At 36.3% G+C, this 24,430-nt stretch overlaps 5 protein-coding genes across 5 annotated transcripts; 3 read left to right on the top strand and 2 right to left on the bottom strand.

Annotated features, from left to right (window-relative positions):
- Positions 1 to 2,876: 2,876 nt before the first annotated feature.
- Positions 2,877 to 3,779, top strand: LOC138904585 (uncharacterized). Its single transcript, XM_070193092.1, has one exon. The coding sequence runs from the start codon at positions 2,877 to 2,879 to the stop codon at positions 3,777 to 3,779; it is 903 nt and encodes a 300-aa protein (XP_070049193.1).
- Positions 3,780 to 3,857: 78 nt separating this feature from the next.
- On the top strand, positions 3,858 to 6,197 carry LOC138904584 (uncharacterized). Its single transcript, XM_070193091.1, has 3 exons — positions 3,858 to 4,622; positions 5,043 to 5,874; positions 5,974 to 6,197. The coding sequence occupies exons 1-3, from the start codon at positions 3,858 to 3,860 to the stop codon at positions 6,195 to 6,197; spliced, it is 1,821 nt and encodes a 606-aa protein (XP_070049192.1).
- Positions 6,198 to 6,767: 570 nt separating this feature from the next.
- On the top strand, positions 6,768 to 7,664 carry LOC138904583 (uncharacterized). The gene has a single exon (XM_070193090.1). It carries the CDS (start codon positions 6,768 to 6,770, stop codon positions 7,662 to 7,664), a length of 897 nt encoding a protein of 298 aa, XP_070049191.1.
- Positions 7,665 to 16,000: 8,336 nt separating this feature from the next.
- On the bottom strand, positions 16,001 to 16,417 carry LOC108945454 (uncharacterized mitochondrial protein AtMg00820-like). Its single transcript, XM_018771418.1, has one exon. It carries the CDS (start codon positions 16,415 to 16,417, stop codon positions 16,001 to 16,003), a length of 417 nt encoding a protein of 138 aa, XP_018626934.1.
- Positions 16,030 to 22,529, bottom strand: LOC104098007 (receptor-like protein 43). Its single transcript, XM_018771416.3, has 4 exons — positions 20,551 to 22,529; positions 19,584 to 19,689; positions 18,458 to 18,994; positions 16,030 to 17,914 (listed from the first exon to the last, which is right to left on the bottom strand). Exons 1-4 carry the CDS (start codon positions 22,527 to 22,529, stop codon positions 17,618 to 17,620), a joined length of 2,919 nt encoding a protein of 972 aa, XP_018626932.3. The 3' UTR covers positions 16,030 to 17,617.
- Between the last annotated feature and the right edge of the window lie 1,901 nt (positions 22,530 to 24,430).

Raw genomic sequence — 24,430 nt, 5'->3', positions numbered from 1 at the left:
GGAATAAGCAACCAAAAGCAAGGAGTTGCTGATTTTTTCAAAAATTCAAGACAGCATCACCATTTTTTCTTATTTCAGACATTTTTAAGTCTGAACAAAGTTGATGTTTCTGTTTTTTCTCTTCTTTAGTCCTTAGTCTCTAACAAGACAAATTCCAATTTGGTTTACTCTCTGTAGTTTTCTGTTGACTTGATTTGTGCATGTGCAAGTCAACCTAAAGGAGTATCATGCATGAAACTTAATTATTCTTAATTAGGTAGAGGAAATAATGGTTTTCTTGAATCGAAATGACAGTAATAATGTACATATTACATGCAAATCACATAAATACCATGTATTGCTCCCAAACTATTTTAATTCTATCACTTAAATTACCCTCCTTTCACCCATAAGCAAATACTACTCCCTCCGATTCAGAATATTAGTCCTCTTAAAAAATTGAATTAGTTATAGAAGGACAGCAAAATGTTGATTCTGTCACAAAGTAGGAGTAACACCTTAAAACTAGCAGAACAACAATGACGGGAAATGGACCAATACCAACTGATTTCCAGACATTTTAGAAGTTGCCTCTCAAAGCCAATCATTCAGCTACTCGTTTGATGGATTTTAGCCTGTTTGAATTTTCTGATAGTCGAAGTCATAACATTATATTTCATTGCTACTTCACCTAGAGCAGGGTAGAGCAAATAGAATGGAACACTCATACTTTGAGTTAGAATACTCAGATTAGCTGCCATATTTCCAGGGAAATTAAATCTGAATATTGCTAACCCTGGAAACACCTAACACTCCAATTTCAACTAGGATACACCTATGGACCAAATATCATGAAGGATTAAACTTATACGCACTGGCAGTGTAAAATTTACTATCAGTGTATTTTAACAGGTTATAGCATGTCGCCTGCCTTAGTTTTGCTGTCAGTAAGACAATTCAGCTATGAACTGGAAGCCTATCTTATGCACTGATCAGTGCGAGGGGTGAGAAACAATTTAAAGGTGAGGATGAGAACAAAATGATTGGATTAATTCCATTACCTGAATATAAGCAGGTTCACATCTACAAAACAATTGTGAACGATGTGGAGAAAAAACACACACAAAAGATTGAATTATCAAAACCGCTATTAGAACTGCTTTTAGAATCATACATTTGCCAGAGATGAGGTGAAGAATACAAAAATAAGTCATTTGAGCATATTTAGTCTTAACTTAGTTCTAACCAACACTTCTATAAGGTTTAAACCTGTATGTTTACTCAGTCATCAGTACGCAGTCAAAAGGGTAATACTTAATCTGTTGGTAGTTGAATGAATTTGACTAAAAAATAATCTCTATTGCACCTAAAAATTGTGTATTCTGTGCCAGTTTTTTTATTTAATAGTGCAATTGGTTCCTAGAATTTCAACTCCTTATGCACTATTCACAATAACCTGCCGATTGGCATGGCGTAGTTAGTTAAACTGAACTGATATTTGGAACAACGATCATCTACTTTTCATAAACAATAAAATATTTGAGGTTATATAAATTAACAAAACTAAGATTTTGATCTAGCTTGCTACTTAATTTCTTCAGTAACAGAACTTTCAGCAGGTGTTATTTCTTAACCTTTCTTTCTAAACAGCTAGCTAACAAAATCAGAATAAAGTAAAAGAACTTGTTTATTTAGTAGGAATCCTAATAACTGAAAAATGATAATCACATTGTCATCCCAATATTCTGAAAACTATTCTTTAGATTCAAACTTCAAATACACTTTCCTAAAAACATTCAACAGGCACTAATTTCACACTAAGATATCTTAAGGAACACATCCGGCCCAGGCCTTTACAGAAAACAAAGAAAAAGAACAAAGTTAATTGAGTTTTATGAACTCCTCCAAACATTAATGTTGGCCCAAGAAAGAGAATAGTTTTGAAGATTGACAAAAGAACTCAGATATGAACCAAGTCCATCACTGGCAGACATAGACACCGGCAGAGTCAAGGCACGTGAGGTGCACATGCAGGAGATAAGCGTATTCTGGTAGAATGAGATATCTCCTGATCGAAAAGATTACAAAAATAATAAGGAGAAGGACTCCTTATTCAGTAAGAACAGTATCTAAGATAAGGAAGGATTTAGGAGTTGAGTTTAACTAGAACTCTTCCACCAAGGAAGAGTAGCATTAGGATTCTAGTTAATTCTTTATCTACTAACTCCTATATATTGCAGAATGTTCTTATTGTATAGTGACGCACAAAACCAGAAGTTAAGCAAGAATTGAGAGACAAACAGCGAGGCACTTTTGCAAGCAGTTTGAGTGATATTTGAGTGTGCGAATCTGACGCTACTTGAACCAGCTAGAAAAACCAGTTCCAACTGTTGTCTTTTAGTCTAGTTATTTATAGTAGGTGGTTTTAACTTGTACCTTTTTTAGCTTAATCTAGAAGCGTCTGTAATAGGTACTTTGTATTTTCAAGTTAGAGTTAACTTGAAGTTTGTCGCAAATAGCTAGAGGCTAGTTTGCTACAAAGGGTTAGAGGTAATCCTAGGTTTACAAAAGAGTATTTATAAATGCTATTTTGGCTCACTGATTTAGTAAAGAGTTTTGGGAAAATCCTACTGGGAAGTAGGTCATGTTTTTTTTACCTTTTGAGCCAAGTGTTTTTCACGTAAAAATCTCTGTGTTATTTATTTTCTGTACTTATTATTCCGCAACAGTAGTAATTGGAACACATAGAAGAACCAGGTCCTTCTATAATCTGTGCACGCAAAAAATTAGACACCACACAAATCACCCCCCTCTTGTGTGGTATTGACGTATAAAACATCAATTGGTAACAGAGCAGGCTATCCTTGAATAGGCTAACAACTTAGGAGAAGATCAAGATGAGTGTACCACCTGAAAACTGGGAAGGGCAATCCAGGCCACCACTCGTCAATGGCCAGTACTACTCCTGGTGGAAAACCAGAATGAGAGACCACATCATAGGAGAAGACTATGAACTATGTGACATTATCACAGATGGTCCATTGGCTACCATGAAGATAAATGCCGAAGGAGAAGAGGTCCCAAAAACAAGAGCTGACTACACTGCTGACGACTTAAGGAAATGGGAGAAGAATGCTAAGGCCAATAAATGGCTTGTGTGTGTACTTGGTCCAGACGAGTATAACAGAATTCAAAGTTGTACTACTGCTAAGGAGATTTGGGACACCTTACAAGTGGCTCATGAAGGAACTGCTCAGGTGAAGAGGTCCAGAGATACTTTACTATATTCTCAATATGAGAATTTCTCTATGAAGGAAGGAGAGACTATCCAAGAGATGTATACAAGGTTCACCACATTGACTAATGAACTGAAGTCTCTTAGAAGGACTCTTCTTGAAGAAGACAAAGTTGAGAAGATTCTGACTAGGGTTCTACCAGTTTCTTGGGAAAGAAAAATCACTGCAATTCAGGAAACTAAGAACGTTGCAACTCTTAGGTTGGATGAGCTAATTGGAAATCTCACTGCTTATAAACTTAGAAGGCAGACCATGAAGATGGATGTGCCTAAGAAGAAAAGGAGTATGGCACTCAGAATCACTGAAGGTGCTGATCTGGAGGAAGATGAAATGGCTATGATCACCAAGGATTTCAAGAAATACCTTATGAGAAGAAAAGGTTCTTCAAGAGGTGGAAATTACAACAAAGCAAGGGTTCCTGAAAAAATGACCAATAAGGGCTGCTATACGTGTGGGAAGACTGATCTTCACATCAAGAACTGCCCTCAATGGGAAATTTATTAGAAGAAGGAAAGATCCGAACGAAGGAACAGGAAGAAGGAACAAGTTCATCCCAAGAAGAACAAAGGATCAACAAAGGTTATGGTTGCTGCTTGGGGAGAAAGTTCAGATGAGGAATCATATGATGAAGATGAAGATGAACAAGCACTTATGAAAATTGGAGAATCAGATGAGGAATCTGAGGTAAGTATAATTCATCTTAAAGACAAGATTAAGTTTTTGTCTAAAGAAAAACTCTCTGAATTATTGCTTGATTTCATTGATGAATCTGAGCTAATAAATAAAGAAAAACAACAACTGTCTAAGGATTGTGTGATTTTAAAAGTAAAGTGTAAGAACCTGGAGCTCAGAGTTAGTGAGACTGTGAGTGAAAATACTACTCTGAAGAACCAGGTTCATACATTTGAAGCAAATGTTCTTGAGTTAAAATCTGAAAATCTAAAACTGAAACTAGGAACCAGTAAGAAGACAATTGATTGCACACAACTAACTTTAGAAGAAAATTTAGGCAAACTGAAAGATGAGTTGTATAGGAAGAATGAGCAGGTAAGAGTGCTAAAGGAGGATCTAGGCAAGGTCAAGCATGAACTAGACAAAACTAGAAAATGGAACAGGTCCTCCGATGCTTTGTCATGGCTACTGGAACATCATAGTAGCAATAGAAGAGGATTTGGCTTTGGGAATCAGCTACCTAAGTGGGACCCTAAAAGCAAGTACCTCACTCTTTCTGATAACAAGATTTGTACTCACCGTGGTAAGACTGGTCACTATAAAAGTGAATGTAACGCAAAAGAAAGGGCTAGTCAAAAGAACAAAATTTTGTTCAAGGGAAGAATTGGTTACCAAGTTGGGCTAAAAAGAACTTAATTCATCCTTTTGCTTATAGAAAGGGACCCAAACTAGTTTGGGTTCCTAAGACTAACCCCTGATTTCCTTTTGTAGGCTCAAGTGAAGGGGAGCAGCCAAATATGGTACATGAACAGTGGCTGCTCAAAGCATATGACAGGAAGCAAGGACTAGTTCCTTTCACTTGAGGACCTCAAAGGAGGAAATGTCTCCTTTGGAAATGGAAAGAAAGTTTAAATCATTGGGGTTGGTAAGGTAGGTAAGGATGACTCTCATTCCATTGAGAATGTCTACTTGATAGACGGCTTGAAGTATAGCTTAATCAGTGTGTCACAATTGTGTGATAGAGGTAACTTGGTAGCATTCACCTCTACTAAATATTTTATGATAAATCTTATCACTAACAAGATTGTTTTGCAGGGTAAAAGAGTGAATAATATATATATTATAGATCTGTCCACACTCTCAGAGAATGAACTAACTTGCTTAAGCGTGCTGGATAGTGATCCGTTCCTTTGGCATAAGAGGCTTGGACATGCAAGTCTAAGTCAACTCAACAAATTAGTCTCCAAGAACTTGGTAATAGGACTGCCTAACATTAAGTTCAAGGAAGATAAAGTTTGTGAGGCTTGTGCAAGGGGAAAGCGGGTAGGATCCTCTTTTAAATGCAAGAAAGTAGTAACTACCACCAGAACGATGGAACTGGTTCATATGGATCTCTGTGGTCCAATGAGAACATTAAGTAGAGGTGGTAAGAGGTATGTGATGGTGCTTATTGATGATTATTCTAGGTTTACCTGGACACTATATTTAACATCTAAAGGTGAAGCATTTGACATGTTCACTTCCTTTGTTAGAAAAACTCAGAAACAATTAGGAAATCAACTTGCATCAATTAGGTATGATCATGGTACTGAATTTCAAAATGCTAAATTCGCTGAATTTTGTGATGTGCATGGCATAGATCCTAATTTTTCTGGCCCTATAACTCCACAACAAAATGGAGTAGTTGAAAAAAAGAATAGGACTCTTGAAAATATGGCTAGGACTATGCTTCTTTCTAGTAAGCTGCCCCACAACTTCTGGGCAGAAGCTATATATATTGCATGCTATATTATAAATAGGTGCATAACAAGACCTCTAGTAGAGAAGACTCCCTATGAGTTACTTAAAGAGAGAAAACCAAACATATCCCATCTTAAGGCATTTAGATGCAAGTGCTTTGTGCACAACAATGGTAATGACTCCCTAGGTAAGTTTGATCCCAGAAGTGATGAGGGAGTATTCTTGGGATATTCTTCACATAGTAAAGCTTATAAAGTTTATAACAAAAGAACTATGTGTGTTGAAGAAAGTGTACATGTGGTTTTTGATGAAACTAACATTCTTTTTGAGAGACAGGAACAGGATGATGAAGCAATTAGGCTGGTTAAACACTTAAATGAAACCACAACCCAGGCTGAAGCATCTCTGGAGGAAGGAATAGGTGATAGAACATGTTCATCTATCCCCGACAACATAACAAGGGGGAATAGAACAAAACAATTCTCAAACTTCAGTGGAACCGGTACCTGAACGTGTTCCACAATAACAAAGTTTATCAAAGTTTTTGAACCAGCTAGATGAACCAGTTCCAACTATTGTCTTTTAGTTTAGTTATTTGTAGTAGGTGGTTTTAACTTGTACCTTTTTAGCTTTATCTAGAAGCGTCTGTAATAGGTACTTTGTATTTTAAGGTTAGAGTTAACTTGAAGTTTGTCGCAAATAGCTAGAGGCTAGTTTGCTACAAAGGGTTAGAGGTAATCCTAGGTTTACAAAAGAGTTTTTATAAATGCTGATTTGGCTCACTGATTTAGTAAAGAGTTTTGGGAAAATCCTACTAGGAAGTAGGTCATGGTATTTTCACCTTTTGAGCCAAGTATTTTTCACGTAAAAATCTCTGTGTTATTTATTTTTTGTACTTATTATTCCGCAACAGTAGTAATTGGAACACATAGAAGAACCAGGTCCTTCTATAATCTGTGCACGCGTAAAATTGGACACCACACAAATCACCCCATCTTGTATGGTATTGACGTATAAAATATCAATTGGTATCAGAGCAGGTTATCCTTGAATAGGCTAACAACATAGGAGAAGATCAAGATGAGTGTACCACCTGGAAACTGGGAAGGGCAATCCACTGCTAGGCCACCACTCGTCAATGGCCAGTACTACTCCTGGTGGAAAACCAGAATGAGAGACCACATCATAGGAGAAGACTATGAACTATGGGACATTGTCACAGATGGTCCATTGGCTACCATGAAGATAAATACCGAAGGAGAAGAGGTCCCAAAAATAAGAGCTGACTACACTGCTGACGACTTGAGGAAATGGGAGAAGAATGCTAAGGCCAATAAATGGCTTGTGTGTGTACTTAGTCCAGACGAGTACAACAGAATTCAAAGTTGTACTACTGCTAAGGAGATTTGGGACACCTTGCAAGTGGCTCATGAAGGAACTGCTCAGGTGAAGAGGTCCAGAGGTACTTTACTATATTCTCAATATGAGAATTTCTCTATGAAGGAAGGAGAGACTATCCAAGAGATGTATACAAGGTTCACCACACTGACTAATGAACTGAAGTCTCTTAGAAGGACTCTTCTTGAAGAATACAAAGTTGAGAAGATTCTGACTAGGGTTCTACCAGTTTCTTGGGAAAGAAAAATCACTGCAATTCAGGAATCTAAGAACGTTGCAACTCTTAGGTTGGATGAGCTAAATGAAAATCTCACTGCTTATGAACTTAGAAGGCAGACCATGAAGATGGATGTACCTAAGAAGAAAAGGAGTCCGGCACTCAGAATCACTGAAGGTGCTGATCTGGAGGAAGATGAAATATCTATGATAACCAAGGACTTCAAGAAATACCTTATGAGAAGAAAAAGTTCTTCAAGAGGTGGAAATTACAACAAAGCAAGGGTTCCTGAAAAAATGACCAATGAGGGTTGCTATACGTGTGGGAAGACTGATCATCACATCAAGAACTGCCCTCAGTAGGAAATTTATAGGAAGAAGGAAAGATCTGAACGAAGCAACAGGAAGAAGAAACAGGTTCATCCCAAGAAGAACAAAGGATCAACAAAGGTTATGGTTGCTGCTTGGAGAGAAAGTTCAGATGAGGAATCATATGATGAAGATGGAGATGAACAAGCACTTATGAAAATTGGAGAATCAGATGAGGAATCTAAGGTAAGTATAATTCATCTCAAAGACAAGATTAAGTTTTTGTCTAAAGAAAAACTCTCTGAATTATTGCTTGATTTCATTGATGAATCTGAGGTAATAAATAAAGAAAAAAAACAACTGTCTAAGGATTGTGTGATTTTAAAAGTAAAGTGTAAGAACCTGGAGCTCAGAGTTAGTGAGACCGTGAGTGAAAATACTGCTTTGAAGAACCAGGTTCATACATTTGAAGCAAATGTTCTTGAGTTAAAATATGAAAATCTAAAACTGAAACTAGGAACCAGTAAGAAGACAATTAATTGCACACAACTTACTTTAGAAGAAAATGTAAGCAAACTGAAAGATGAGTTGTATATGAAGGATGAGCAGGTAAGAGTGCTAAAGGAGGATCTAGGCAAGGTCAAGCATGAACTAGACAAAACTAGTAAATGGAACAGGTCCTCCGATGCTTTGTCATGGCTACAGGAACATCACAGTAGCAATAAAAGAGGACTTGGCTTTGGGAATCAGCTACCTAAGTGGGACCCTAAATGCAAGTGCCTCACTCTTCCTGATAACAAGATTTGTACTCTCTGTGGTAAGACTGGTCACTATAAAAGTGAATGTAACGCAAAAGAAAGGGCCAGTCAAAAGAACAAAAATTTTGTTCAAGGGAAGAATTGGTTACCAAGTTGGGCTAAAAAGAATTTAATTCATCCTTTTGCTTATAGAAAGGGACCCAAACTAGTTTGGGTTCCTAAGACTAACCCCTGATTTCCTTTTGTAGGCTCAAGTGAAGGGGAGCAGCCAAATATGGTACATGAACGGTGGCTGCTCAAAGCATATGACAGGAAGCAAGGACCAGTTCCTTTCACTTGAGGACCTCAAAGGAGGAAATGTCTCCTTTGAAAATGGAAATAAAGTTGAAATGATTGGGGTTGGTAAGGTAGGTAAGGATGACTCTCATTCCATTGAGAATGTCTACTTGATAGACGGCTTGAAGTATAGCTTAATCAGTGTGTCACAATTATGTGATAGAGGTAACTTGGTAGCATTCACCTCTACTAAATATTTTGTGATAAATCTTATCACTCACAAGATTGTTTTGCAGGGCAAAAGAGTGAATAATATATATATTATAGATCTGTCCACACTTTTAGAGAATGAACTAACCTGCTTAAGCGTAATGGATAGTGATCCCCTCCTTTGGTATAAGAGGCTTGGACATGCAAGTCTAAGTCAACTCAACAAATTAGTCTCCAAGGACTTGGTGATAGGACTCCCTAACATTAAGTTCAAGGAAGATGTTTGTGAGGCTGGTGCAAGGGGGAAGCGGGTAGGATCCTCTTTTAAATGCAAGAAAGTAGTAACTACCAACTAAACGATGAAACTGGTTCATATGGATCTCTGTGGTCCAATGAGAACATTAAATAGAGGTGGTAAGAGGTATTTGATGGTGCTTGTTGATGATTATTCTAGGTTTACCTGGACACTGTTTTTAACATCTAAAGGTGAAGCATTTGACATGTTCATTTCCTTTGTTAGAAAAACTCAGAAACAATTAGGAAATCAACTTGCATCAATTAGGTATGATCATGGTACTGAATTTGAAAATGCTAAATTTGCTGAATTTTGTGATGTGCATGGCATAAATCATAATTTTTCTGGCCCTAGAACTCCACAACAAAATGGAGTAGTTGAAAGAAAGAATAGGACTCTTGAAAATATGGCTAGGACTATGTTTCTTTCTAGTAAGCTGCCCCACAACTTCTGGGCAGAAGCTGTAAATATTGCATGCTATATCATAAGTAGGTGCATGATAAGACCTCTAGTAGAGAAGACTCCCTATGAGTTACTTAAAGGGAGAAAACCAAACATATCCCATCTTAGGGCATTTGGATGCAAGTGCTTTGTGCACAACAATGGTAAGGACTCCCTAGGTAAGTTTGATCCCAGAAGTAATGAAGGTTTATTCTTGGGATATTCTTCACATAGTAAAGCTTATAAAGTTTATAACAAAAGAACTATATGTGTTGAAGAAAGTGTACATGTGGTTTTTGAAGAAACTAACAATGTTTTTGAGAGACAGGAACGGGATGATGAAGCAATTGGGATGGTTAAACACTTAAATGAAACCACAACCCAGATTGAAGCATCTTTGGAGGAAAGAACAGGTGATGGAACATGTTCATCTATCACCGACAATATGACAAGGGGGAATAGAACAAAATAATTCTCAAACTTCAGTGGAACCGGTACTTGAACCTGTTCCACAACAACAAAGTTTATCAAAGTTTATGAACCAGCTAGATGAACCAGTTCCAACTGTTGTCTTTTAGTCTAGTTATTTGTAGTAGGTGGTTTTAACTTGTACCTTTTTAGATTTATCTAGAAGCGTCTGTAATAGGTATTTTGTGTATTCAAGTTCGAGTTAACTTGAAGTTTGTCGCAAATAGCTAGAGGCTAGTTTGCTACAAAGGGTTAGAGGTAATCCTAGGTTTACAAAAGAGTTTTTGTAAATGCTGTTTTGGCTCACTGATTTAGTAAAGAGTTTTGGGAAAATCCTACTGGGAAGTAGGTCGTGGTTTTTTCACCTTTTGAGCCAGGTGTTTTCCAAGTAAAAATCTCTGTGTTATTTATTTTTTGTACTTATTATTCCGCAACAGTAGTAATTGGAACACATAGAAGAACCAGGTCCTTCTATAATTTGTGCACGCGAAAAATGGGCACTACACAAATCACCCCTCTCTTGTGTGGTATTGACGTATAAAATATCAATTAACAACATGCAGGTTTATCTTAGAACACATAATTTAAAACATTGAATTTAAATTCTAATAGTCATACTGCAACAAATTTACTAGCCTTTTGTTCTACATCAAACCTTAACTTACCTTGACCTCCTTCGTGTTTTATTCATTCCACTCTTTTTGTGCTGGACCCAAAATTCTGAAAAGTAGTCTATCAACTAGTTCATTGTATCTTCGGCTATGCAAAAGCACAATGCCAAAACTCACAGAAGATCCCAAGGCAAAACTTATATATTTCCCATCTACTATATCATGGTCTGACTGGCTGCTAGGTTATGGCAATTCATTCAGTACTTTGGTGTCACTGCACGTTTTCTTTAAAGGAAAATCGTGTTGGGTTTTTAAGCTTGATTTAGCTTAAAAGAGGGTGAACGGGAAATGAAGGGAAAAATGAAAATTTGATTTTCACAAAGTATATTGGAGGGGGAAAGCTCATTTGTTGAGTATATATATGATTACACTTCTTCTAGCTCTTAAAGAGTTGAGAAGCAGCAACAAAATTTATTTGTCTATTTACGTAATAGCCATTTTACGCGAACGGTCATATTGAAGATTTGCACCTTCTTATTTAAACCCAACCTGCTGGCTATATATAGGTCATTCCTCAGATTTTTCTTACGAAATTTCTAAATTCTCCTCTTCCTTTCTGCATTGTTTTCTTACAAAACAAACAACGTACGTGTGATTTGCTGCGTGTTAATTCGCTGAAACACTGGGGTTTGAAGTACCGCTACACCAGTGTGTAATCCGTTCTATCCTGGGAGGAAATAATCCACACCCTCAAGTACTAGGAGTGGATTAAGTTTCTCAAGAAAATACTGTCAATTCAATGGGCTCGAATTAAATTCTGTTTCTTCTACATTTTTGTTTATACGTTGTTTTTCTTCTTCAGAATTATTTTACAAATACAGTTTACTAACAAGCTTAAGGAACTTAATTTTATATTCTGTATTTGTGTTATACATACTGTTCTGGAGACTAAAACATGCGTGATTTTCTACTCCCGTTTTGGAGATTAAAGCCTTCGTGGTTTTCTACTCCAATAGTAAACGTATATTCTGTTTTGGTTTATTATCTGTTATTTGGAGATTAAAATTCTAGCGATTTTCTACTCCATTGGAAATTACAATCTACGTGATTTTCTACTCCAGTTTTATTCGATTTGAAGATATAAAAACTTCGCCGTATATTAAATATTTGTTTGTGTTATTCTTTTTACAGAAATGATGACTTGTTCCTATGGTGACTGCCAATTCATCGACAAGTGGAACAACACCTGCATTGGCACAGACACGGCAGAAAAGCCCAAAATTATTTTTGGGATTGATTTCAAGCGGTGGCAGCAGAAGATGTTCTTCTACTTGACGAATTTAAGTCGGAAAATACAAGGGGGAGGGGTGAATTGTAGCCGATTTTAATTGCTTAGTTGACTGAGTGTGAATTTAGTCGACTAGACTTTATACAATGTTTGACTTCAGTAGAGTAAAATGAAAAGAACATAAGGTAAAAGAGACACAACCGTTTTTATACTGGTTCAGTATCGGTGTGTTACCTACGTCCAGTTTTCTTGGGTCACAAGGGTTCTCTTAGATCTTTGATAAATATTTGCAGTAGTAATGATATTGTGAACGTTCACTACCAACGTTGTACAATAACTTTAATGCTTTGTATAGTTGACACAACTTTCTTTATGTGTTCTACCTCTTCCTATCTTTTGAGATACTTGTAGATTCAAGAATACAATGTTTGTACTAAGGATTAGAAAGGCTTAGAAATAGATGTTATAGTTGTGTATTTAATCCTTGAGTTTGCCAATCTTCTTATAGGAGAGTTTTGAGAGCCGTTGTAGATTGATCTTTGATTGAGACCACAATATTCTAATGATATTTGACCCAAGAGGTGCCTCCGATTCCTTCATGAGAGATGAGCTAGATTCACTTAAGTGCTTGCTTTCCATACCCGAAATCCAGGGAGTGATTTGTGGTTATTACACTTGATTTGTTTCACTTTATTTTTGATAGCTTTAAGGAAAAAGGACAACACTCAAATTGTCTTCCATTATGTTGTGTTTCCCTTCCATTTTGAATCTCCTGATTTACTGCAATCATGTCTTCCATGATATCGTTTCACTTTGTTTTGGATCTTCTCGAATTACTGCAATCAATAAGATAAAGTGGGTAAGTTAGATTTGTCCTATTGTCATCATTGAAACTTAAGTGTGACAATCTCTCCCTTTTTGATGATGACAAAACAAAAAAAAAATTAAATAGAGTAAAACAGAGTGTACTTCCCTTTCATAGCTTAAGATGCATGCTCCCCCTGAGTTTTTGCTCTGGTTGCTTTGTTTTATCTTCCTTCATGTTTTATCCCCCTTTGGCATCAATCAAAAAGAAAAAAAAAGTGCAGATAGAACAATCATAATAATATAGGTCACAAGTAAACTAGTTAGGATGGTAACGTTTATGCCTTCAACAGAGGCATACTATGATGGTTCTTACAGACCAGCGCAAAAAAATACCAAATGAACAAACTAAAGACAAGCAGGGAACAAAAATTGTTTTAAAACACACACACACACAGTGCCTTTGTTTCTCTCCAGGAAGTACTTCAGGGTATTTATCACTTTGGTGCAGAAAAAGTCATAAGAGGTATCAATTTCTTTGGTGATTTTGTTCATCTTTTCTGTCATGGAGTTGAAAGCCCTGATTCCTTGCCTCCTTGTAGCTCCTATGTCAATCCTGAGCTTAGCCACATCTTTGCCTGTTTCTTTGGTGACTTCCCTGATCTTGTCCACTTGTTCTTTCATTATGGTGAGCATGATTTTTATCTCATCTAGACTTTGCTGAATATGCTGTAGGTTATTTGTGGTAGTCGACAAAGGCTCTATTGGTTCAGTGGGTGCTTCAACTTGTACTGAAGCACTTTCAACCTTGGCACACATGAACCATCCGTTTTCATTTAAGGTGTAACCCATCATAGCAAATGTTGTCTTATCATAAGTGCTTGTAATTTGCTTAGGTGAAAAATGTGCCAAATCAACCTTCATGACTTCAAGTATATGAGATGAGCAAGCCATAAGGTAAGCAATCAGCAGAAGAGGATATATCCATGATACTTTCGAGCATATACTGACGAATCCATACAAACCAGTCAAGTCTTTTATTGTTCACAAGACAGTAAAGAACGAATATGTCTCTAGTAGTCAAAGTGCCGAGAGACCCAGTCCTAGGAAGCAGAGTAGTAGCTATCATATGGGCTAAAATACGGTGTTCAAACTTGAAATTTTTAGGACCAATGTCAGGAGGGTTTTCAGACATAAAGGCTTTTGCTTCTTCTAAAGAAACTTCAAAGTCTTTAGGCTAGGGATTTTGTACAAAGACATCATAACAATGAAACTTAGCAGAGAATATCTTTTCAAATTGATAGGGATCAAGAACAATCCGAGTGCCTAACACCATTGATTCTAAGTCATCTTTGTCAGTAACAAACAGATTTGCATAAAACATCCTTACAGGCTCTTCATATACAGAGGTTCCAATAGTATCAAATAGAGAGGAGAGACGTTGAAAATCAAAGATAGTAATTACATCACAGTGTAAACTTTTCATAAGAGGAAGACTTACAGAGCGTCCATAGGCCATAGATTTAGACTTATAAGACTCAAACCTTGATTTTTCACTTGGTCCGTAGAAGATCAGTTTATCCGCTGGCCCAAAATCTGAGCTTTCCACTTTCACTTTCTTGCATGCAGGCCTTTTGGGGGTTTGCTCCATGGGACTTTTTCCTTCCCTTTTTTGACTAATATGAAGTTCCTCTGATGATTCACTGCTTTCATTATCGGTTTTGATAAAGTATGAATCAAGAGATGATTCAAGATCAACCGTTTCTTCAGGATTTTGGATTTTCTGAAATCGTCTGCTTTGTCTTGAGGCGGTCGATGATGAGAGATTTATTTTTTCCATGGTAGAGAAATTTTGTGAGAAGTGATGGAGAATGAGAGAGAAAAGGGCTATTTATCTAATCTCTTGAGAGGTTGAAGAGGTGCACCGGTTAGAGGAAAAGGTGAATCCAAATGGAAATGACCCTTTTGGGGAGTTTCTTCGGCGACACCAGTGTAATAATAACACCTACATCAACTTAATACATTCACCAATTAAGCAGACCAAGAAAATATTTTATAAGGATATGAAGGATTTCTTCACCAAATAGATATAATACCAATCTTTTTACGCAATATACAAAATCTTTATTCCAAAAGAGGTTTTGTAAAAATATCAGCAAGTTGCGATTCAGTACTTATGAATTCTAACAATATATCACCTTTTGCAATATGATCACGAATAAAATGATGTTTAATTTCAATGTGTTTTGCCCTAGAATGATGCACATATTTTTTTGACAACACATATAACACTTGTATTATCACAGAATATAGGAGTAGAGGTAAAAGATAAATCATAGTCTAGAAGTTGATGCATGATCCAAAGGACTTGTGTACAACAACTCCCTACAGCTAAATATTCTGCTTCAGTAGTTGATAGAGCAACATAATTTTATTTCTTACTATGCCATGAAATTAGAGCATTTCCCAATAATTGGCATGTGCCACTAGTACTTTTCCTGTCAATCCTATCACCTGCAAAATCTGCATCTGAAAAACCTTTTAAAGCAAAATTGTTAGAATGAGCATACCATAGTCCTAATTCAGTGGTCCCAATGAGATATATAATAATACGTTTAACTGCAGTAAGATGAGATTCCTTTGGAGCCGACTGAAATCCTGTACACTTACATACACTGAACATTATGTCTAGTCGACTAGCAGTTGGATATAATAGTAATCCAATCATTCCTCTATACATTGTTTCATCCACATTTTTTCCATTTTTGTCTTCTTCAAGCAAAGATGTTGGGCTCATTGGAGTTCCAATAGACTTTGCATTTTCCATGCCAAATTTTTTTTATGAGTTCCTTGGTATACTTGGTTTGGCTAATAAAACTCCCTTTTGAAAATTATTTGATTTGTAATCCAAGAAAGAATGTTAGTTCTCCCATCATGCTCATTTTAAATTCTTCTTTCATAATATGAGTGAATTCTTTACATAATACAGGGTTAGGACTCCCGAAGATGATATCATCAACATAAATTTGAGTAATAAGATTACATTTATTTGAGTGCTTAATAAACAAGGTTGTGTCGATATTACCTCTTTTGAAGCCTTGATTTAGAATAAAGGAGCTTAGTCTTTCATACAAGGCTCTAGGAGCTTGCTTGAGTCCGTATAGAGCTTTAGACAACTTGAATGCATGGTTTGGGAAGCTGGTAGTTACAAAACCAGGAGGTTATTTCACGTATACTTCTTAAGAGATATATCCATTTAAGAACACACTTTTTACATCCATTTGAAATAGCTTGAATTCTTTATGAGCAGCAAAGACAAGTGGTATTCGAATGGATTCTAATCTTTCTACAGGTGCAAAATTTTCATCGTAGTCCATTCCTTCTTGCTGAGAGTAACCTTGAGCAACTAGCCTTGCCTTGTTACAAACCACCTGACTAGACTCATTTAGTTTATTTCTGAAGACCCATTTAGTTCCTATAGTGGAAGTGTTTGATTGTTTTGGAACAAAATCCCACACTTTATTTCTTTCAAATTGATCGAGTTCATACTTCATAGCTTTGACCCAGTAGACGCCTTTAAGGGCTTTATCAACCTTTTTTGGTTCAAGTTGTGATATTAAGGCCATGTGAGAGTTGAGCTTCTGGTAGTGATACATTCTTGTGGATTTCCAATGATGAACTTGTGAGGATATCCAGGTTCACTTTTCCATTCATTTGGAATATTTGTGATTGACTGTTCAGTAGAAGCTGGTTCCTGGATTTCAATGTGTTCTTCAGTTGACTGATTTTGCTAATCAGTCGACTGATATTGACTATCTTTTCCTGCAACAACAAACTTTGGAACAATAGAGATTTCCTCATCTTCAGGAAGTTTTACATTCCTTAAGTGAGTGTTAGTATCTACAAAAACAACATGAATGGATTCCTCAATGCAAAGGTTATTTTTATTAAAGACTCTATATGCTCTACTTGAAGGAGAATAACCAAGAAAGATACCTTCGTCACTTTTTGGATACCATTATTGTGAATGAAACATTTACATCCAAATGGGTGGGAAGTAACTGATGTTGGGTTTCTTACCATTCCACAGTTCATATGGAGTCTTTTTGAGAAGGGGTCGAATCAGACATCTAATGATAATATGACATGCAGTACTTACAGCTTCCGCCCAGAAGTGGTGAGGTAGAGAGTTTTCCACAATCATGGTTCTTGCCATGTCATGTAAAGTTCTGTTCTTATGCTCTACCACTCCATTCTGTTGAGGTGATCTTGGCGAAGAGAAGTTATGAGATATTCCTTGATCATTACAAAAGTTTTCAAAAACTCTGCTTTCGAACTCTCCTCCATGGTCACTTTTGATAGTAAAAATGTAATATCCTTTTTCACGATGTACCTTCTTACAAAAGATTTCAAAATTCTTTTGAGCTTCATCTTTATGACCCAGAAACATAACCCAACTGAAATGAGAGAAATCATCTACGATAACAAAGGCATATTTTCTACCACTAATGCTAGCAGTTCTAGTTTGACCAAACAGATCCATATGCAGGAGTTGAAAAGGTTTAGTAGTAGATACAATATTTTTGATTTTAAAGGATGATCGAGTTTGTTTTCCTAATTGACATGCATCACAAATATTATCTTTTGAAAAATCTAGTTTTGGAAGACTAATGACAAGATCGAGGTTAGAGATTTTTTGAATAATATGCATGCTAGCATGGCTTTCTGTGTGCCATACCCAAGGATCATTAATCATAGAATCTAGACATATTTGATTACCAAGACTGTCCATGTTGCATATAGTATATACATTTTTGTCTCTATTTTCAGAAAGAATAACTTTACCTAATTCGTCTTCAATAAGCCAACCAGATTTTTTTAAAACGAGCCTCATAGTCATTGTCGCATAGTTGACTGATACTGAGAAGGTTGTAACCAAGTTCATCAACTAGGTATACTTCATCTACATCACATGTTGAGCTGAGATGGACTCTTCCAACTCCAATTACATTCCCTTTTGATTTATCTCCAAATGTGATAGTTCCTTCATCGAATTTGGTGACTGTTTTGAACACTTGTTTGTCACCAGTCATATGACTGGAACATGTGCTATCAAGATACCATTTCCCTTTTCTATTCCTCTTGCGTTGTTCCTGCAATAAAAAATTAATTGTTCTTAGTACCCAAGCTTGCTTGGATCCTAAATGGTTAGCATTCTGAGTGTTAGCTTGACTTGAGGCCTTGGGTCGCCAGACCCATTTCTTGTTGTTTTTAAGCCTGCAATGGTTAGAGGAATGACCAAATTTTCCACAGTAGATGCATAAGGGGTTATTAGAATTTTCATAGCCTTTCTCTGTTTTAATTCTATACCTGCAATGATTAGATTTGTGCCCACTTTTACCATAATGAATACATGAAGAAGTATTTCTAGTTGTAAATTTATGAGAAACATATTGATTTGATTTAACAGAACTATGACTAGCGGATTTTCGTAATCCACTCAGTTGAAGTTGAAGTTCATTAACTTCCTCTTGAAGCATATCCCTCTCAATTTCACATACTTCTAATTTTAACGCCCAATCTTTCTTTTCTCTTTGAATTTTTCGAAGTTCATTTAGAACTTTCTCCATATCTGCAAGAGCAATGTCGATAAATTCTTGAAGTTCATGACAATTTGGACATGTAGGAAGACGTACCTCACTTGTACCTTCGTCAGCCATGAGACCAAGTTCACCTGAGTCTTCATTGCTATCATCATTGATGACCATGAAGCATATGTAGGCAATTTCTTCTTGATCAGATTCTTCTTCATCACTCCAAGCTCCAAAAGATTTCTTCTTTTGAAAGTTTCTACTAAGTTTCTTTTTCAGTTCAGGACATCCTGCTTGGATGTGTCCATGTTTCCCACACTCACAGCATCTTTCATCGTTTTTGTCGTTATCATTGTTCATCTTATCATTTCTGAAGTTTGATTTGCCTCTTCTGCTGTATCTGTTCTTCTTCATCATGTTTGTTATCACTTTGGAAAGCATAGCAATGTTCATATCATCTTCTCCTCCTCCTCCTTCTTCTTCTTCTTCTTCTTCTTCTTCTTCTTCTTCTTCTTCTTCTTCTTCAGCCACAGTTATTTTGAATGCGTCTGTCTTCCTTTTTTCTTGTTGAACTTGCCTGCCTAAATGTAATTTTTCAAATGATATTCTAATGATATTTGACCCAAGAGGTGCCTCCGATTCCTTCATGAGAGATGAGCTGGATTCATTTAAGTGCTTGCTTTCCATACCCGGAATCGAGGGAGTGATTTGTGGTTATTGCACTTGATTTGTTTCCCTTTTGTTTTATGGCTGTGTTTCCCTTCCATTTTGAATCTCATGATTTACTGCAATCATGTCTTCCATTATATCGTTTCACTTTGTTTTGGATCTTCCCGAATTACTGCAATCAATAAGACAGTGGGTAAGTTAGATTTGCCCTATTGTCATCATTGAAACTTAAGTGTAACAAAGTCTATAGAAGTTCATTAAAGAAGTTGTTCATGTTCAGCGTGACGAAACTTCAGAAAATGAACGCTTTCTCATGACTGAGGCGTGGAAGTATTTTGATTTTTTGTGCATGAATTATATTCTTAACGGACTGGAGGACGATCTGTATAATGTCTAGAGTAATGTGGAGAAGTCAAAAGAACCGTGGATTGCGCTCGAAAAGAAATTCAAAACTGAGGATGCCGGGTTGAAAAAAATTGTTGGCGCAAAATTTTTGGCCTACAAAATGGTAGATAGCAAGTTTGTTATTATCCAAGTCCAGGAATTGCAAGTGATTATTCACCATCTCCTTGGAAATTGTTTCATTGTCCAGTTCTAGAACAAGCACATGACCTTTCTGATCACAACTTACGCCGGGGCACTGGCAAAAATCAGTGTTTTGATCCCATCTGACCAGTTTGATTGACATAGAAGAATCGAATGTAAGGCCATTCTTGAGTTTAAGCAACAAGGCCTTTTGATCGCGCAAACAATGGCCAAACATGGGAGAAATATTAGAACTAATCAGAAACACCACCAACACGACGATGAAAGAAATCTGTAGCAGGAGTGATATTTTCATAGTGAGGCAATATTATAAGTGCAGTAATGAAATTGAATGATGAATTGCATTTATACAAATGGAATCAGGGGCAACAGATAATCTTGGCCGGCACTCGGAAAGACAAGGAATGAGCAACTAAATTGAATGATTTGCTCCGATTTTGATTTTTGAAAAGGTCAAGACAGTATATCACCATTTTGTCTAATGAGGTCCTACCTCAGATGTTTTAAAATCCAAACAAAGTTGATGTTTCTGTCTTTTTCTTTTAGGCATTGCATGGGTGAGGACGGCTGTTCTTTGTCTCTACTGTAGTTCTTAATCTCCAACTAGACAAATTCCAATTTGGTTTAATTTCTCTGTAGTTTTCTGTTGACTTGGGTTGTGCATATGCAAGTCAACCTAAAATGTCAATCACATAAGGTAAGATCTGAAAACTTCCCATAATTTACTTTGTCTGAATTTACACTACTTGAGCTTGTAATAGACAGTGACATTAAAATAGGCATAATTCCACGTAGAGGGAATGTAAGGAACATCCCCTTCCCCATACAAAAAACAAAGAAAAACCAATCTGAAGAGTATTATATATGAACTCCTTCATACCACAGAAAGTACGTAAAATATCTTACTTCATAGCTTATAGTCATACTGCTGCAACTTCCTTGGCCTATGTACTTTACATTCTACAACAAATTCCTTAACTTACCTTGACCTCCTTTTGTTTTTATTCCTACCACTTTTTTTGTGCTGACCCAAAATTCTGAAAAGAAGTCTATCAACAAGCTCATTGTATCTTTGGCTATACAAAAGCAGCCAGGTTACAATGCCAAAACACACAGAAGATCCCAAGGCAAAACTTATATACTTCCCATCAATTTCATGTTCAGAATGGCTGCTAGGTTGTGATAATTCATTCACTTTGATGTCACTGCATGTTTTCTTTAACGAAAAATCGCACAACCCCGTGTTCCCTTCAAAGGAATCTGCTGAGAACGTCTGAAATTGGTTGCCTCTTGGAATCCTACCAGAAAGTTGATTAAAAGATAGGTTCAAGAAAGAAAGGAATGTGAGACCTACGAGCTCGTCCGGAATCCTCCCACTTAACTGGTTAACTGAAAGATCTAAGGATTCAAGCTGAGTTAACTTTCCAAGGGCCTGTGGTATTCTTCCTGTCAAAGCATTGTGTGATAAGTTAAGAAGGTAAAGCAATTTGAGATCTCCCAATACCTCGGGTATCTCCCCTTGAAAGTTATTGCAAGAGAAATCAATCGACGTAAAAATTGCAAGAAGTTTTACAATCTCTATCTCCCGACCTTTGAGAACTACAGTTACTCTGTCTAGATAGTACTTGCCATAGTTGAAGACTTCAACTCTCAAGTACTCTGGCTCTGGAAATTTGCTACTCGGCATCATTTTTTCCAAGTTTGAGAAGTATTGTGGTAGCAGATATCCGTTGAAATTGTTTGAAGCAAGATCTATAATTTGGAGCCTTGGCCATGTTTGATTAGCTATAGGACATTTGAGATTCCCATAGAACATGTTCGACCTCAAGACTAGGACATGTAAATTAAATAATTTCTTCAACATGCATGGGAATGTATCTCTAATCTTATTATTTCCAATGTCAAATACCTCAAGATATGCACATCTATTCAAGGATCTTGAAACTTTTCCTTCTAACATATTGTTGTTGAGGGATAAAATTTCCAAATTGCAATTCCGCGGAAATGTATCAGGAATAAGGCCACTTATCTTGTTTCTACCTAGATTCAACACCCTGAGATGGTGAATCTTTTGGAATAAACAAGGAGGTATTCTGTTGTTAATGGAGTTATTTGACATATCAAGTAACTGAAGCTGATGTAGATTGCATATCGAAGTTGGTATTTGTCCCGTAAGTTTACTATTAGAATGCAAGTCAATAACCCTCAGAGTGGTAGATATATTATAAGGTTTTTCTAGAGACTCCAGGAGATTGCATGAAAGATTCAGATATTTTAAGCCTCCATTTCCAACACTCCAAATCCAGCTTGGTATTTTCCCTTTAATATTATTGTCCGAAAGGTCTAATTCGGACATATGGGACTGGTTTTTAAGGTCTGGAAAATTCTGCAACTCGCATGAAACCAACTTCAGTACTTCCAACTGGGGAAAGAGAGATGAGGTTGAATTACTACCATGTATATCAATTCTCAAGTTGTTGTAAGAAAGGTCAAGGGACACTAACTTTGTCAATCTTGACAATTCCATTGGAATCTGCCCAACAAAACCAGCATCTGATAAATTCAGGTATATCAAGTTTGTGAGCTTATAAATTTCTGTTGGTATTTGAACAGATTTTAGGTCATTATAAGCTAAATTCAGCTTCTCAAGATACATAAGATCGAAGAGACTGCTTGAATTCTCAACACCACCAGAAATTGTTTCGTTGTCCAGTTCGAGAACAAGCACATGACCTTCCTGATCACAACTTACACCTGGCCACTGGCAACAGTCAGTGTTTTGATCCCACCTTACTAGTTTGGTTGACAAAGAGGAATCAAACGTAAGGCTATTCTTGAATTTAAGCAACAAGGCTTTTTGATCCCCCAAACATTGGCCATATCCTCCAGAAATATTAGAACTAATCAGAAGTACCACCAGTGTGGCGATGAACGAAAACTGTAGCGGGAGTGCTATTTTCATAGTGAAGCAATAATATGAAGTGTAGTAATGAAATAAATGATGAGTTGCCTTTATATAAATGGAATCAGGGAGACACTCCTAACTTCTCACTATGTGGGATTACATTGGGTATGTTGTTGTTGTTGAATCAGGGAGACACAGATAATATTGGCCGGCACTTGCAAAGAAATATGAAGCAAAAGACAAGGAATAAGCTACAAAATTCATGAATGAGTTGCTGATTTTTCAAAATGTCAAGATAGCATCAAACATTTTTTCCTACTTCAAACGTTTTAATTAAAGTCCAAACAAAGTTGATGTTTCTGTCTTTTCTTCTAGGCATGGGTTGGGTGAGGACCGCTGTTATTTCTCTCTTCTTTAGTCCTTAGACTCCAACAATGACAAATTACGATTTGGTTTACTCTCTGTAGTTTTCTGTTGACTTGAGTCTTGCAAGTCAATCTAAATGAATGTCGTGCATGGAACTTTTTTTTTTTTTTTTTTGAGTTTCTTTGGTGAGGCTGAGTAATTGGAACTAATGGTTTTCTTGAATTGAAAGGACAGTAATACTATATCTAATGCATGTAATCACATAAGGGTTAGATCCGAAACAGTTTCCCATAATTTACTGTCTCTGAATTTACTCAACTTGAACTTATACGTACGTAATTCACAATGATACATTAGGAAGTGTTTACACACAGCATATTTTGATGCCTTGCAATGCATTGTTCCTTCTCCACTTTATTAACAAGGTAATTTTGTTCTCTCTTATTTAAGGCGGATTTAGAAAATATACACACACATACATATATAAGAGTAAGAAGAATATATGCTGAGTGATGGGTAATAAGCAAAAAATTGGGAAAATTTTCATCTGTTTACTAATTGTCTAATGTACATCTTTTATCGAAAATCCTGAAAAAATAAAATTTTAATGATTGCAAGCTTGTTGTAACTCATATTGATTCAAATGTTCACTCATTTCTTGTTCAAAATGAAACTGATGTGATAAATCAAAAGAAACATGCTGGCTTAATTAGAAGATTAATTGAGATATGTGACTGATTGCATCCGACATGATATATATTGCATATGCAGTAGGAGTATTTAACAGATTTACAAGCAAGGTAATGAACATTGACATTATGCCATAACGAGAGTTATAAGATATCTACTTGGTGCCAAAACCTATGACTTATTTTATAAAAATATCCCGCTCGAAGGCTTTTGTGATTCAGATTGGAATAGTGAATCCTACTTAACTACTAGTTATATTTTTACTTTGGGGTGGTACTATTTATTGAAAATAAAAATAAAAACTAATTATTGCTAACTTTACTGTCGAGTTAGAACTAATTGCTTTTGCTTCAGTGAAGAATGAGAATTGATTGATAGATTTTTCTTAAATACCTTGTTTGGAAAACTATTTTTTCTATATTAATTCATTATTCGAGCAGATTTTCTTTTCAGAAAACAATTCTCTAAAGCATCATTCACCTCTACTCCAAAAATTTTCAGGACACAATAACATAGACATAACAGAAATATTCATATAACACAAATATAAAGCAAAATTTGACTAAGTACGAAGTGGATTGATTCCACAATAACTCATTCAGTTCTTAGCTATAATATCTAGTTGAATCCAAAGACTTCTTCTCTAAGTAGGGTATTCAAGTTTAAGGTATCAGAGATGCTTAGAGAGCCCCAACACTAACTTGGGATGATTATTAGAGAACCTTGAACCGCAACCCTAATATATCTAACCCTCTTGGTCAAAACATGTAAAATCACTTTTCCGGCAAACTAGCTCAGAGGGGATGTACTCAAGAAAATTAATGCTAAAATGGGTAAGTTGTGTTGCATTGTCCATGTTGCATAGAACACCCTCCTACAAAATCCATAAAGGATTGTGCTGA

Source organism: Nicotiana tomentosiformis, chromosome 2, assembly GCF_000390325.3.
Source record: "Nicotiana tomentosiformis chromosome 2, ASM39032v3, whole genome shotgun sequence".
NCBI classification, from domain to species: domain Eukaryota; kingdom Viridiplantae; phylum Streptophyta; class Magnoliopsida; order Solanales; family Solanaceae; genus Nicotiana; species Nicotiana tomentosiformis.
This window is presented reverse-complemented; position numbering and strand designations above follow the sequence as displayed.

Coding starts and splice junctions, on each gene's coding strand:
- LOC138904584 (XM_070193091.1), top strand. CDS start 3,858: ATGGTTGCTGCTTGGGGAGAAAGTTCAGATGAGGAATCATATGATGAA. Junction 4,623..5,042: donor AGGGAAGAATTGGTTACCAA/GTTGGGCTAAAA, acceptor ATTGTTTTGCAG/GGTAAAAGAGTGAATAATAT. Junction 5,875..5,973: donor CAATGGTAATGACTCCCTAG/GTAAGTTTGATC, acceptor TGTGTGTTGAAG/AAAGTGTACATGTGGTTTTT.
- LOC108945454 (XM_018771418.1), bottom strand. CDS start 16,417: ATGTATCACTACCAGAAGCTCAACTCTCACATGGCCTTAATATCACAA.
- LOC104098007 (XM_018771416.3), bottom strand. CDS start 22,529: ATGAAAATAGCACTCCCGCTACAGTTTTCGTTCATCGCCACACTGGTG. Junction 19,690..20,550: donor AAAAACAAAAGGAGGTCAAG/GTAAGTTAAGGA, acceptor CAAACTGGTCAG/ATGGGATCAAAACACTGATT. Junction 17,915..18,457: donor CTGACGAAGGTACAAGTGAG/GTACGTCTTCCT, acceptor TTTTTATTGCAG/GAACAACGCAAGAGGAATAG.
- LOC138904585 (XM_070193092.1), top strand. CDS start 2,877: ATGAGTGTACCACCTGAAAACTGGGAAGGGCAATCCAGGCCACCACTC.
- LOC138904583 (XM_070193090.1), top strand. CDS start 6,768: ATGAGTGTACCACCTGGAAACTGGGAAGGGCAATCCACTGCTAGGCCA.